The sequence below is a fragment of the Vanacampus margaritifer genome, chromosome 20 (assembly GCF_051991255.1).
Source record: "Vanacampus margaritifer isolate UIUO_Vmar chromosome 20, RoL_Vmar_1.0, whole genome shotgun sequence".
Taxonomy (NCBI): domain Eukaryota; kingdom Metazoa; phylum Chordata; class Actinopteri; order Syngnathiformes; family Syngnathidae; genus Vanacampus; species Vanacampus margaritifer.
Window position 1 is genome coordinate 4,222,867 of NC_135451.1, and position 13,413 is coordinate 4,236,279.

General features: G+C 38.6%; 1 protein-coding gene across 8 annotated transcripts in view; it reads right to left on the minus strand.

The window, feature by feature from the left end:
- Positions 1-1,488: 1,488 nt before the first annotated feature.
- The window catches only part of relch (RAB11 binding and LisH domain, coiled-coil and HEAT repeat containing), a 31,848-nt gene continuing 19,923 nt past the window's right edge, over positions 1,489-13,413 (minus strand). For 6 of the 8 annotated variants that reach the window (XM_077554122.1, XM_077554128.1, XM_077554127.1 and 3 more), the window contains 7 exons: positions 12,653-12,735; positions 9,746-9,809; positions 9,524-9,662; positions 9,331-9,447; positions 6,956-7,044; positions 6,601-6,671; positions 1,489-2,445 (listed from right to left, as the gene is read on the minus strand). In XM_077554122.1, the coding sequence (XP_077410248.1) occupies positions 2,325-2,445; positions 6,601-6,671; positions 6,956-7,044; positions 9,331-9,447; positions 9,524-9,662; positions 9,746-9,809; positions 12,653-12,735 (684 nt within the window). In that variant the 3' untranslated portion in view covers positions 1,489-2,324. Of the gene's footprint in view, positions 2,446-6,600; positions 6,672-6,955; positions 7,045-9,330; positions 9,448-9,523; positions 9,663-9,745; positions 9,810-12,066; positions 12,150-12,652; positions 12,736-13,413 lie in introns of all 8 variants that reach the window. The other 2 variants (XM_077554126.1, XM_077554121.1) reach the window with 1 other exon arrangement.

A 13,413-nucleotide genomic window follows, 5' to 3' on the forward strand; every position in this document is an offset into this window, starting at 1 on the left:
TGAAAAAAAAAAAAACTTTCTATTTTAAATATTGCCATGGTCCCAAAAACTTATTTATATGCATTTTTTTACGTTTAATTTTTATTTTTTAATGCTAGAGCATACAGAAGGCTTTGCCCCAAAGAGGTCACTTAAACCAATGGTAGTTATTACAAAAAAACGGCCAGCAGATGGCAGCAGGGTATAAGAGATCAACCAGGGCCATGTTGCAAAAAGGCACTTTCCCCCCAGTGTTTTAAACAGATTTGTGAATAATGATGAAACTTAGTCTAATGCTAATTGCTGCAAAACGGAAACAGATATAAATATATATAAATACTTTTTTTCTGATGAAAGAAGAGACTCTAATGTTTCTTTTGGTAGGTTCCATGTTTTTATAGGAACAGAACACAATATTCTGTGGGCCTTGCAAAATCTGTCAAAATCAAGTAAAACTGCAAGGGGGATTTCTCCAGTGAAAATGGCTGGGAGTGAATGAGTTAATATTGTGTTTGGTGGAATATGAGTAAAGTAGCAAAAGCCGCCAGTTTGTATACATCTCAGGGGGCGGCCCTTTTGCCACTTAATGTTGACAGAAAATGACATCACAGTTGGTCAGGGCTCAGGGAACCACTAATTACGGCTCACCTGTTTTCTGGGATTGATCATGTAACGTTCACAAGGTGAGTCTTGATTGGTCATCACCATTTCATTTCGTTTTTCAAAATTTGTGGGCGCAAATTCACACAAACCACATTATGGCGAGACTAGTCCACCAATATTATAAACCACTAAAGTCGGTGATTTGAGTTTGTAATGTCAACAACGGACTGAATTCTTCTCATTACAAGTAGCTGGGGTATTACAATGATATCGATGGTGCTACAAAGTCCTCTATACTGTTGTTTTAAACCCAAATGGGTTGAAGTTAGCATTTAGGAACATCCAGGCGGGCGAGTGATCATTTTCAGGAAGGTGTTGAAGCGGGTCCAAAATTTGTGACTTGAGGATTAAAATGTTAACAAAACTGTTAATTTTAAGGTCATATTCCTCCATAGTGTTGCTTTAAAGGCCCAAAAGGTTTTAAATGATCTTTAAATTAAAATTTTGGGGGATAACATAGCTTGTCCACTAATATTGCAAAACACAAAAGACAGATATTTGAGGTTACATCAAAAATTGAAGATTGAATTAAAAACTGCCATTAAATTATATAACAGCTGTTACTCCTAAGGTTACATTCTGCAAGACTGTTGATTTTAAAACAGATGAGGTTTAAAGTTTGGAGAAAACAATTGGGAATGCCCCATATTCTGGACTTTGGTTTGTTGCTAATAGACTTTTGAGCACATCAAAGCATTGACTCTGAGGGGTGGGGCTACCACAACAACCGTGTGTTTGTCTGTCCAATGACTTTTGTTTTATTGCCTTTAGCACCTGTCGGCACTTTGAGCCATAAAGCACTTTTTCTTTGCACTTACATGAATAACTGACAAATGCACATGTAAATACACAAAGCATCTTTTATTACACCATGACACAGACTCCAAATATACACAAGTACCAACTTCTCAGTTCAATGCACGAGAGTTATTTATGTTTTCACCTCAGATCTTATCTCTCCCAAAAACTGAACGGAATACCCACTATCCAATCAGAAAGACGGAAACAATAATATGGTCAAACAAAGCAAAACAACCAAACACAACAGTAGTGATCATTTTGAATGTGCATAAAGATATTTAAGACCAAAATAATGAAGTGCAAATTTCTTTGGACGTTGGAAATAAAGTGTTCTCCTTCAGTAAGATATAAATAAGTTATAAAATAGAAGCTATCAAAATGGACAGCAGAGACAGACATTTGAAGAAACAAAGGCAAGACGATTATTTCGAACTTCAAGTAGGCGATGTTTCTGAACCACAGTCACGCACGCACACACATACATTTGTAGTCACTTTCAGGATTGAAAGCCTGCCATTTTGCTTATATCATCGGCCGTCCATTGTTTGCTCCAAAACGACACCTGTTAAAAATCGGAGGTGACCTCCTGCAGGTAGCTCCATTTCATGTCCTCCTCTGATGAAAAAATATTTGTTCATGACATTTCAGTCATGTCTTCAGGTCTTGCAACATCCAGGAAAGACATCCCGCTTCTGGATTTTCATCCTCTGCGGCGCTTCTTTTCGTAAATGAAAATGTCAAACAAAACACTGACTGAGATAAAAGCAAGTCAATGCCATCAGTTCATCTGTTAAAAATGCACGTCACGTGATTGGTCCTCTGCTCGGAGCATAACAGATGGGGACGGTCATCCGATGTTGCGAAGCTTCGCTTGACGCGCTTCACTTCTTTCTCTGGAAAACGTTGGCCAGCATGGCGCCCGACGTGGTCAGCTGACCCATCTTGCTTAGGAACTTGGTCTTGGCATCCTCGCCCACCAAACTGGATGCAATGGACATGGAGCTACAGACAAAAAAAGCAAAGTCAAGCTTCGCTTTGACTTACAATAGTGTGACTTTTGGTCCGAATTTAAATATGATCTTTCTTGAGTCTAAATGTGTTTGCATGAGTTGCTAAGTGTGGCTTAGGATACTGTTTGGCTAGTACAGCCCCTACCAGATGTTTTACAGTCAAACGGCTCAATTACTTCCCCTTTGGAATGAGCAGTTGCAAGCTTGTTATTGCTCAACTAATTACTGAAAACTGCATATGCCTAATAGCACAATAAACCACAATGAATGATCTCAATGTTGTCTGATGTTACTTATAATGTGATTTTCTGCCAAAACTCAGAAAGTGTATGAAGCTGACAAACAAAACAAAACAAAGCAAAGTACAATTTAATGATATATAGACACACCATAGACAAACTGATCTAATTCTCACTCAAATGATCCCAAATTCTAACAATTTTTAGTGTTAAACCTTACCTTAACTTTAATCTTAGTGTGATGTGTTTTCCCTTTTCTTTTTTTTCAAGGTGAAGAATAAAATTCACTAACGATGAAAGGGTATTTTGGACCATTCCCTGCCAAATCACCCAATGGGTTTAATTAACCAAGAAGATTTGGATTTCAATGAAACTTGGTGTACTTGTTGATAGTGATTGCACAACATAAAATCTCAAATTTGAGGTATATCGGAATAGGGCTTCAGGAGCTCCGGCTTGCTGAATTGTGTTTTGGGCAAAAAAAAGGGGGAGTGGCCGCCTTCCTTTGAACTCATATCTAAGGAACTATTGGGTCAGTCTTCATAAAATGGGTATTGTTGGAAAGTAAATTCAACAAGGATTCTTTTTTAGAAGATTTGTGCATATTTTAGGAACATGACCTTTTAATTTAATCTATAATTCAAACTTGAAAATGACCTTGTGATCACGTGACCTTAACATTTTTCATTAAATGCAATCTCACATGTTATCCAAAACATATAAAACTTTCAGAGATGTAAAAAAGAAAAAGAAAAGTTTAGTAGCAATAAGAAGTAAAAAAAATAAATAAATAAAATCCATAACCTCAGTGATCCTCAATGTCAAATTATAGGTCAAAAGGTCAAATTACTAAAATATGCACCAAACTTCTAGATTGCAGATTTGGAATCCTTGTTGGATTCCCTTTCCAACAATACTTTTTTTGTGAAGATTGACCCAGCATTTCCTGAGATATAAATGATCAAAGGAAGGCGGCCACGCCCTTTTTTGCTGAAAATGTCCAAATTCGGCTACCCCTAACTCCCAAACCCCTGCTCCTAAAATGACCTAAAATTTGGGATTCAGTGTTGTGCCATCATGATCAACAAGTACACCACACAAACCCACACATAGGGGTATAGAAAACATCAGGGCCCAGTTGTTCAATTCTCGGTTATTTTAACCACTGTTTAACCCCTAACTGCCGGTTAGATTCTTAACCCGCCGTTAACTAACAGGCCGTTAAACATTCGTTGTTCAAAACATGGTTAGTCACGCTGTTTGTTAACGGCCGTGCCGTTTGTCCCATAATTCCTCTTTTTGTTTACTTCCAGATGGGCGAAAGAAATGGATAACATGCAAACAACCCCTGGCACTCGCCGAAGAAGGAGGAACTTTTCTGCTGACAAAGAAAACGTTATTCAATCAATTGAAGCGATTTAGGATTTTTTGTGAAATATATATATATATATATATATATATATATATATATATATATAGTTTTTGAATTCATTATAATTATTTTTTTCTACTGTATTTTCAGTTAATATTTTGAGTAATATTTTTGTATTTTTGCCAATATTTTTGTTGCATTTAATATTGCATGTTTTTGTTTCTCATATTTGTCTCTTTTTTGTTTAGTATATTTGTATTTTTGAATATTTGTATTTTTTGTGTAATATTTTGATAGAATAGTTTTTAATTATTTGTCTTGTTTTTATTTGCTTACTTCTAATATGTGTATTTTTCATCTAATTGTAATTATTACTAATATTTGTAATTACTGTTTTAAATTAAAATTTATTTAAAAATCATTTTTATATTATTATTTAATAACTATTTGACTGCCAGACGTTTTCAGAAACGGGTTGTCGCCAGTGCCAGCCGATTTAAGCATTTTGACTGATCTTTCAAGGTCCACAGAAAATGTTGTGTTTGGACTATGGAAACACACATACTACCAAATGAAAGATTGGACTCTCATCTTTCATCAGAAAAAAAAGTTTGTTTCTACCTTATTCCGTTCTTCAGTAATCAACAATAGAAAATGGTTACTTTCACCGAAATTCTCTGTTTTGAAACAAAAAACGGAGAAAAACAGCTTTTTGTGAAACAATGTTATTTCATGCACTCTAGTGAATTGTACACTTCTTTTTGTCCATGAATGATGCCACAAACACCTAAATAGTGCTTTACTTCTGTAAAACGCTTTCAACAACAATGAAAAAGTGTTTTTAGATTGCAAAATACATTTATTTCCATTCAACAGTGTAACAATTTAACAAAACAATTTCGCAAACTATTTACAAATGTGTGCAATTGTGGTACTATTTACAATTATGTGGATGTTTCAAATACAGTTTTTCTTTTTGTAACGCTCTCCTGCGTGCAAGGAGACGCCAGGACTTGCACAACAGTTTACTTTCACTTTCGCATTTGTCCGTTTCGCGTGCAAACGTTACACTTTCTTGACGGCCTTTTTTTCTGGGGAATAAATAGCAAGTAGCAGACTGTACACACTCCTCCGATGAATATGCATTGGACTCGGGGCACTCTCCGTCGTCCGATTGAACGTCCGCCTGTGCGTGCTCGATTGCGCTCCGCGTTTATGACGCCGTCATAGCTGCCGCATCAGCGGTTCCAATTTCGCCGTCAAGCTCGGATTCACCTTCATCATCATCGATGATGTTCATCGTCGTCATCAATGTGCACTTTTAGCGTTGGTCGATGCCTTTAGTCTTGTAAGTGTTGAGCTGCTTGCAAACGGGGCGCCATTCTCCGTGTGCTCCTCCTCAGCCACCTAGCTCTCCCCCCACGTCTCCTACTGCCGCGTCAATGCTTTCCAACCACGGAGTCATCATCATCATCGATGATGATCATCGTCGTCATCAATGTGCTCTTTATTGTTGGTCGATGCTTTTCGAATTTGAAAAAAACGGCTCGGGCGTGAGCTGCCGCAGCCGGTCGCCATTTTTCCTTTGTCTAACGTTCTCGTCTCCTGCTCGACGCTCTAGCTCCGCCTCTACTGACGCCCACCCGATCTTGTCAAAAGAGAGTCAGCGCTGCCCTCTAGGGGCCAAAAATAGTCATTAGGCTCACGAGACCTGCTTGAAACTTTCAGGACAGCTCCGCAAGCCTTGCCAGCACCCGTTTCAAAAAAATAAAATAAAATAAAAAATGGGAGGACGTCTTTTAACATCTTTGGCGCTCCTCCGTAGGTTTTTGCAGAACGTCATTTAACGTCTTTGGCAGTAAAAGAGTTAAAATTCAAATTAATTTGAATTAAATAATTAGCCGCTATTCACAGGGTTGTTGTCTGTTTGATTATTGATGTGAAAGCAAACATTACAGGTTTGGAATCACATCCCACTAAATGTTGTGCAAGCCCCCTCGCTGTCCATTTTTAGAACTCGTCTTAAAAAACACATTTTTATTCTTTCTCTTTTGACTCAGCATGACACTTGGCATTGTACTACTGCTAAGTGGTAGCGTGTGCGTTACTCTATTCTTCTCAGAATAATCACCAATGTTAAAGTCAAGCACTCGATAAGACTCTTTTTCTTGCGCTTTGGGGATCATGAAGGCAGTATTATCCACGGATGCAGAGTTAGCCACACTTAGGTGTGTTAACTTTAACAGCCGTTTATAGTTAACAGAGTTTTGAACAACAAGATAACAATGCCGTTAAAGTTAACAGTTGGTTAAATGTACTTAAGCAGTGGTTAAAGATATAACCAAGTTTTGAACAACCGGGCCGAGGTGGTAACTGACTATGACAAGTAAACCAAGTACGCCCTGGTAAGCGATTCTCATTTTAACACATTTGTAGCGTTGTTGTTGTTGTTTCATCTATATAGTAAGTAATTGTACGCTTAACCCAACGTATGCTTGGTGAAATTAACACAACACAAGACGGCCGTTTGTCTCACCCTTGTGCATCTCCCATTCCTCTATTTTCCACTTTGATCTCACACTCTTTGACCATTGAGCTCAGAATCACCTATGGAGGAAAAAAAATGACACATAAACACGATGATGACGTTAAGAAGGTATTTGTATGTTAGCAGGTTCCTTAATAGGGCGACAGTCTGGAAACAAATTCCAAAGAAGCAAGAGTCGGCTGATTGTTAGTCACCTCGGGAAAAACGCTCACATGAAAAGGGCTCGCGTGAGATTTGGAGACGGAAATAAAAGCAGTAGGAGTTTGGGTGGAGTGTCATACGGTCACGACTTCACTGTGTGGGAAGTTGAATGAGCGTGTGGGCGGGCGGTCGGTCTGCTGACCTCGTGCTCTGGAGAGAGCTGCTCCATGTCGGCCCGGAGACACCTGAGGCCCGGCAGGAAGTGGTTGATCATCACCTCCTCCGATATGACTGTGCATGCCAGGTTAAGGACCGCATCATATGTTGGGTGGGGGACAAGACCTGCTACAGCTAAAATGTATGGCAAAAGTATTAGCCCCCCCCATTGAACTTTTTGACCTTTTGCGAAATTTCAGGCTTCAAACATAAACATATTACTATACTAGATTAAAAACAAACAAAAATAAATATATACTCCTTTTAAATAAATATATAATAATTTAAATAAATATATAAATATACACCTACTTTTTTACAAATAACTGAAAAGTAGGATGTGCAAAAGTATCCACCCCCTTTTGTCAGAGCAGCCATCATCCTACTTCTACAGAGCCCCCAAGATGACATGGTAGGGGAGAAAAGATTGTATTATCTCGCAAAAAACTTTTTATTTATTGTTACGCATTTATGTACTTCCGGGCATTTATGTACTTATGTACTGTAGCGTCAAATGCGCGGGTGTGGATGCTCCATTCTCATCACTTTTGGTCACACCAAGGTTGACCCGGAAGTACAGTTACATCAACTCGATAAAAAAAAATTGCGTCCCCTCACAAAAAAAAGTTTTTTTATTTGTAAAAAAAAGAGAGAAAAGTTTAAACTATCATATGAATTTCATTCCACTCACATGATTGTGTCCCATTTGGTGTTGATTCTTCACTGAAAAAAATTAATACATTACATTTTATAACTATGTTTGAAGTCTGAAATGTGGCCAATTGGTCAGAATGGAGGATAGTAAAGGAACATAATAATAGTTTTGCGAGGCACAGTAAATATGATACAGTTTTGGCTTACATGAAGCAACTTCCTTGTTCTTCTTGTATTTATGTGCACAAGTGACTCCCAAACTGGAGTACTAAGTGAGAACCCAATTTTTTTTTAAATCTCTGCCACAATACTGCAAGGGATCCAAGGTTCTTGCACACTGCTCTATCAATCGCTACGACAAGATAATGGAGAATGCCAAATCATAGCCTGTCATCATTTTTGTGCAAACTTTTAGAGATATTTTCCCAATGTCTGAGTAAGACACCCTACTTACTGCTGGTCAAAAATGGTCTATCGAAAAAATAACCACATTCTTTTAGTAAACCTGACACGATTCGTTTCTTTTTATTTCTTACGTCAATCTAGGGCTGCTCCATAATGAAGAAGATATTAATCACAATTATTTTGGCAATAATTTAAATCACGATTAGGACAATCATTTATTCTTCGGTACAAAACAAGAAAATGTTTAATAAAAACTGTTAAGACACATAAAATTACTTGAAGCACTGTAATTAGGCAAGTTCATTTTGGATGAAACAAAATGTTATTAAATTAGAGGTTTTAAAATGTAAAAAGGTGCAAATGTAGACATTTAAACAACTCAAAATTAGTATTAATAATCCTTTTTTTTTAACGATTTTGCTGATTTTGTAATTGTGGAGTGTAATAATTGAAATCGTAATTTAATTTCGATTAATTGTACAGCCTACCTCAACCAACTAGTTATATATACCAGTTATTGTGTTCCAAGTTAAAGGAAGCTGAAGTCCATTCAATATGTCTTGTCTATGACTGGTCGCCAGCCAATCACAGATTAACACCTCACCAAAATGTCAAGTTGTTTCTAAAAAACTTCTTTGGCCAAATACGTCAGATTCCAATAACAGTTCCAAACATTCCATCATCATGACCACCTGTTTGATCTCTATTTTTGCAGTGATGTGAACGTTCAATATCAGAGGCTGCGTTGCTGATGAGAAGAGAGCGCAGTGTCGTGGGAGGTCAGGCCAGCGTCCCTTTTAGCTAGGCCTGCGCTGTGAAATGACAGCCTGACGATGACCCACAGGAATGAATCTCTGACCGGCGGCGTTGCTGCCGATGTGCGCGCTGGAAGGGGGCGGGGCTCCCATGGGAGACACGGGAGCATGTGCAAAGCAAAGAGACGTAGCAGGAGAAGAGAAGAGAGGGAGGTGGGGAAATGGAAGAGCTATTCTGGGTAAATTGAACCGAGCGCTGAAGCTGATGATCACTTGTGATTCTCTCACGCTCTTTCTCCCTCATCCTCTCCTTTGCTTAACCAACCTTGTAATTACGTCTAGTCCCAAAAATAGGGGTGGGGGGGCAAGCTTATTTTCTTTCTTTCGCTTCCTGCCAAACGACAGACGACCTCTGCCAAAGCACACACATAACGGGACCACAAGCCGGGGGCCACTCTTGATGCGTACCGTGAGGATCAAGGCCACTATCAGACCAGTGCGGCTCAACGTGAAGTGACCCCAAACACGTGGCGGCGAAAAAGGATACAGCAGCAGGAGAGGGCGCTGTAGGCCTCAAACAGCTGCGTGGCGATGTCGATCCGCTTGCTCTCCACCGATTGGCCATTGTTAGCCTGCGCCAGTTTGTGCAGGTGCGGCAACACGACTGGACCAAGGAGCACAAATGGCAGGTAAATACCAAACGTTAGATTTTTTCTTTTGTTCTCATAATTTTTGCATACACTCGTCTCTGAAGCGCGGCTCAGCGTTGGGTCCGACACGTCCGAACGTCCTGATGATCTCCATGTGCAACGAATGTTGATCTTGATACTGAGGGTCTTCTAGGAAGGATGCCAGCTGCATCTTGACACGCTCCAGCAGCTGAAACGGACACAAAACATTGATAATCGCTAAAGTACATTGCAATTGGGGTGCAATTGTGGAGATATTTTTGGACTTCTTACCTCTTTCTGTGTCACGGTCTCCATTATAGTACCAAAGGCAGGAATTGTGGATATCCTCACAGAGCTAAGCACATAAAAAGGTATGGTGACTTTTCAGAACCACTGTGCCATGTACTGTATATGTAGGTCTAGTTGTCCATTGAAGGCACCTACACACAAATTGCCTAAAAACAACTCCACGAGCAGAGGCTTTGAAATAACAATACTGTAATAATATAAGCAGGCCAAAAAGAAACTGCTGATGCCAGCTACATAAACTAAACATTTAGACAAGTTCTGCTGATGGCTGCATGTTCAATTTTACAGGTTTTTCACATTTTGCTGATCTGGCTGAGAAGTTACGTGTTTATGTGATTCAACAAAAAATGAAATGAAAACTTTAGGGCAGGTACGGCATCATCGTACTTAACAAAGAAAAGCGTAACACCAGAGCTATGTTTTCTATCTCTGTTTACTTTAGATTTTAAAAAAAAGGACACCAAAAAGAGAAAAGAGAAGTCATGTAATTGTGTGATAAGTTATTCATATTATAAAAGTCACATATTTGCTAGGTAAAAAAATATTGTGTGATAATTGCACGAGTGTATTATGCTTTAGTATTTGTTTTACAAAACAACTGACATAATCTAACCTAGGGCTGTCAAACAATTAAATTCAGGAGCCACTTTCACTTAAACTTCGGTCAGACGAGTATGACCGTAGCCTAATAAGCTATAAATAATATATATATTATTTTTTGTGTGCAGATGATTACACGTACATAAATTAAGTCAATTAATTTAGTAGGAGACGGGAGCTGGAGGCAAACTGTTGAAATTTGACATTTCCCTTAATTACAACGTTTTTCCTATATATATATATATATATATATATATATATATATATATATATATATATATATATATATATATAATTTTTTTAACTGAAATTTAACTTTATTTTGTTTGCGTGCAACTATTTCAACTTCAATAATAACTTTTGAGGTAACAACCCATACAAAAATTAAAATTAAGCATTAAGGCATTTAATTTCCACATTCATTTTTAAGATACAACTAATCTTTTAATTTGCAAAAGTTGCTGATGTGGATATGGATAGTACGGAATTTAATTTATATAAATAAAGATTACCTTACAATTGCAGTTACCAGCAAATCTAATTCAATGGTTTTCAATGCAACTTAAAACTAATTTAATGCCCACAGCTTACTACATACGCACGCACGCACACACACAGGTATATGCATATACTGTTTATATATTAGGGGTGTCAGTTGATTACAATTTTAATCGCATGATTTCCATAGCAAAGTCACGATTAATCGCAAATGAATCACTTAATATATTTGATCTATATCCAAAGTTTTTTATATTCTTGTTAAATGATAAACATAAAGGTAGACTAATATGATTACCAAATACACATGTGGTTGTAACTTTTAGTTCATTGATACGGCAATTTATAGTAAATTTCATGAAGACATTTGAATTTAAAAATATATACTAAACAGTAAAAAGCAGTGTGAAACGTTGTCTCACGTTAATGTTGAGGTAATATTCTGCCACTAAGTGATATTAGTGTTTCATTTTGGACATTGGTGACAGGAGCATTACATTTTCTTTTCAAATTGAGAATAATTGGCATTTGGAACATTAAACAACTCCTGAACTACAGGCCATTTTGTTCATTGTAAAATACAACTAGCCACCATTCCCCACAAATTCTTATATTTGTATCACAGTTATTATTGCTAAATTGTGTTATGGTGCCTCTTTTATACAACGCCGTAAGCAAAATCAAGCAGGAACAACAATTATTTAGCAACAAATTTTTAATACCTCTGGATATCGTATTGTATGCTTTTTGAAATTTAACAAAATCTAATCACGTTTAATGCTTTTTAATGACTTGCAGAAACCCTGTGTCTAATTATATGTTATCAATGATCTATTAAAAAGAAACGGAAATGTCATAATAGTGTGCGCCAAGAGCGAGAATGATGTGACGAAACAGGCTGCATTCCAAGAGTGTTAATGCTCACTTCCTCATCGTATTCGTTAAAAATGTGGATGTGGCAAAATAAATTCATGAACTCATTCCATGGCCAATTAGCATTTCAGTTTAGCCAAGCTTGAAGGCAGGATGTTGGCTAAGCCTTCCCATGAATTATTCCAATGGGACAGCAAGATGACATGTTAGCTTAACATTCACAGCTGCTCACTATGAGCAAGCTATGTAAAATATGATTTTTGACACCGTTCGGATGCAGCCTGCGAGCAGACATTGGTCACAGGGAGGTGTTCTGTCGTCGAGTGACTCACAATTCAGGCCCATTGCATAGCGTTATAAGGGCCGGGGCCGCCCGGCGATCTACTAATGCTTCACTCATGCCTCGGAGAATCAACTGCAAACCCACCACAGAGATGAGAGAAGAAGAGGGGGAGAGAGGGTAGGGGAGGTGATGACAGAAGGTAGCAGGGATAATATAGAAGAGAGAGAAAAGAAAGAGGGGAAAAAAATGGAGAAAGTTGGGGGTGAAAACCAGCCGCGAGCTGAAGGTTTGGTCAGGAGGAGGGCTTTAGCCTCAATGGATTGGGGTGAGCGTTGAGGTGATGCATGCTGGGGTTGTGCAATATCGGCAACGTGCAAACATCCAAGCGAGACGAGTCATGTAAACTGACAAAACGATGAAAAACGTATGCGATGCTCAGCCAGATCCTATACAGGTGCAATTCCATACAAGCACTGCAAATGAGTTTGTCATCATTATAAAATATTCAAGATTGATGTTGTTGCTCCGGATAGGCTGACTGCTGCAGTGTGATGGCTGTCAGGCGGCAAAGAGAAGGGGGGGGGGAGAGACGCCGCGCAGTAGACTGTTACCGTTGTTATTGTTGATCCACTTACATTTCTGGGTCGGAGGACAGTGTGATGAGAGCCGGCACCACTCTCTGAGCGACCAGCGTCTCATTCACCCCCTTCACCAGCAGCTGATCGGGTTGGACAGAGCCAGACGTGATGTCACAGAGGAGGGCGGTGCATTGGACAAAAGTGAGCGACACCGCCGATAGATAGGATAGATAGAGAGAAAATAATAAATAATATAGTGAAATAATGCAAAGAAAAAGGGTAGGGCAGAACATAAAAACAAGGAGCAACAAATAGAATGCAAGCTACGCTTTTCTAAATTTACAATCAACACCCAACAGATAATATGGCTAAATGTTAATCTGTGGGCTCTAAGAACAGACTCCAGATCAGATTGAATCCATTTTCCATTCAATTGAGAACAATAACGTAATCTGATCCAGGATCTGTGGTAGGCCACCACATTTCAACCTGTGGTTATGTGCAAAATGGTGGACAAGCTACACATAATGGGATGGTGACAGTGAGGCGTGTGCGTGTGGGAATGGGGAAGTACTTCACAATAAGGGGGAACATAGATTCAGCTGAGCACTCCTCCTTCCACAAGTTTACATCAAGTGAGGCCTGGTTCCACTGTTAGGACTACAGTACATGTACACATCTCATTGGACAGGTAGATGTGATTTGTTATGGTTTAGTTACATTGCTTTGGTCAGCGCTTCATTGCCTGGAGCCTGGAAAATGTACAATTCAACTGCATTGAGGGAATAAAAAAGCCAACAGGCAGCGACTTTGAAAAA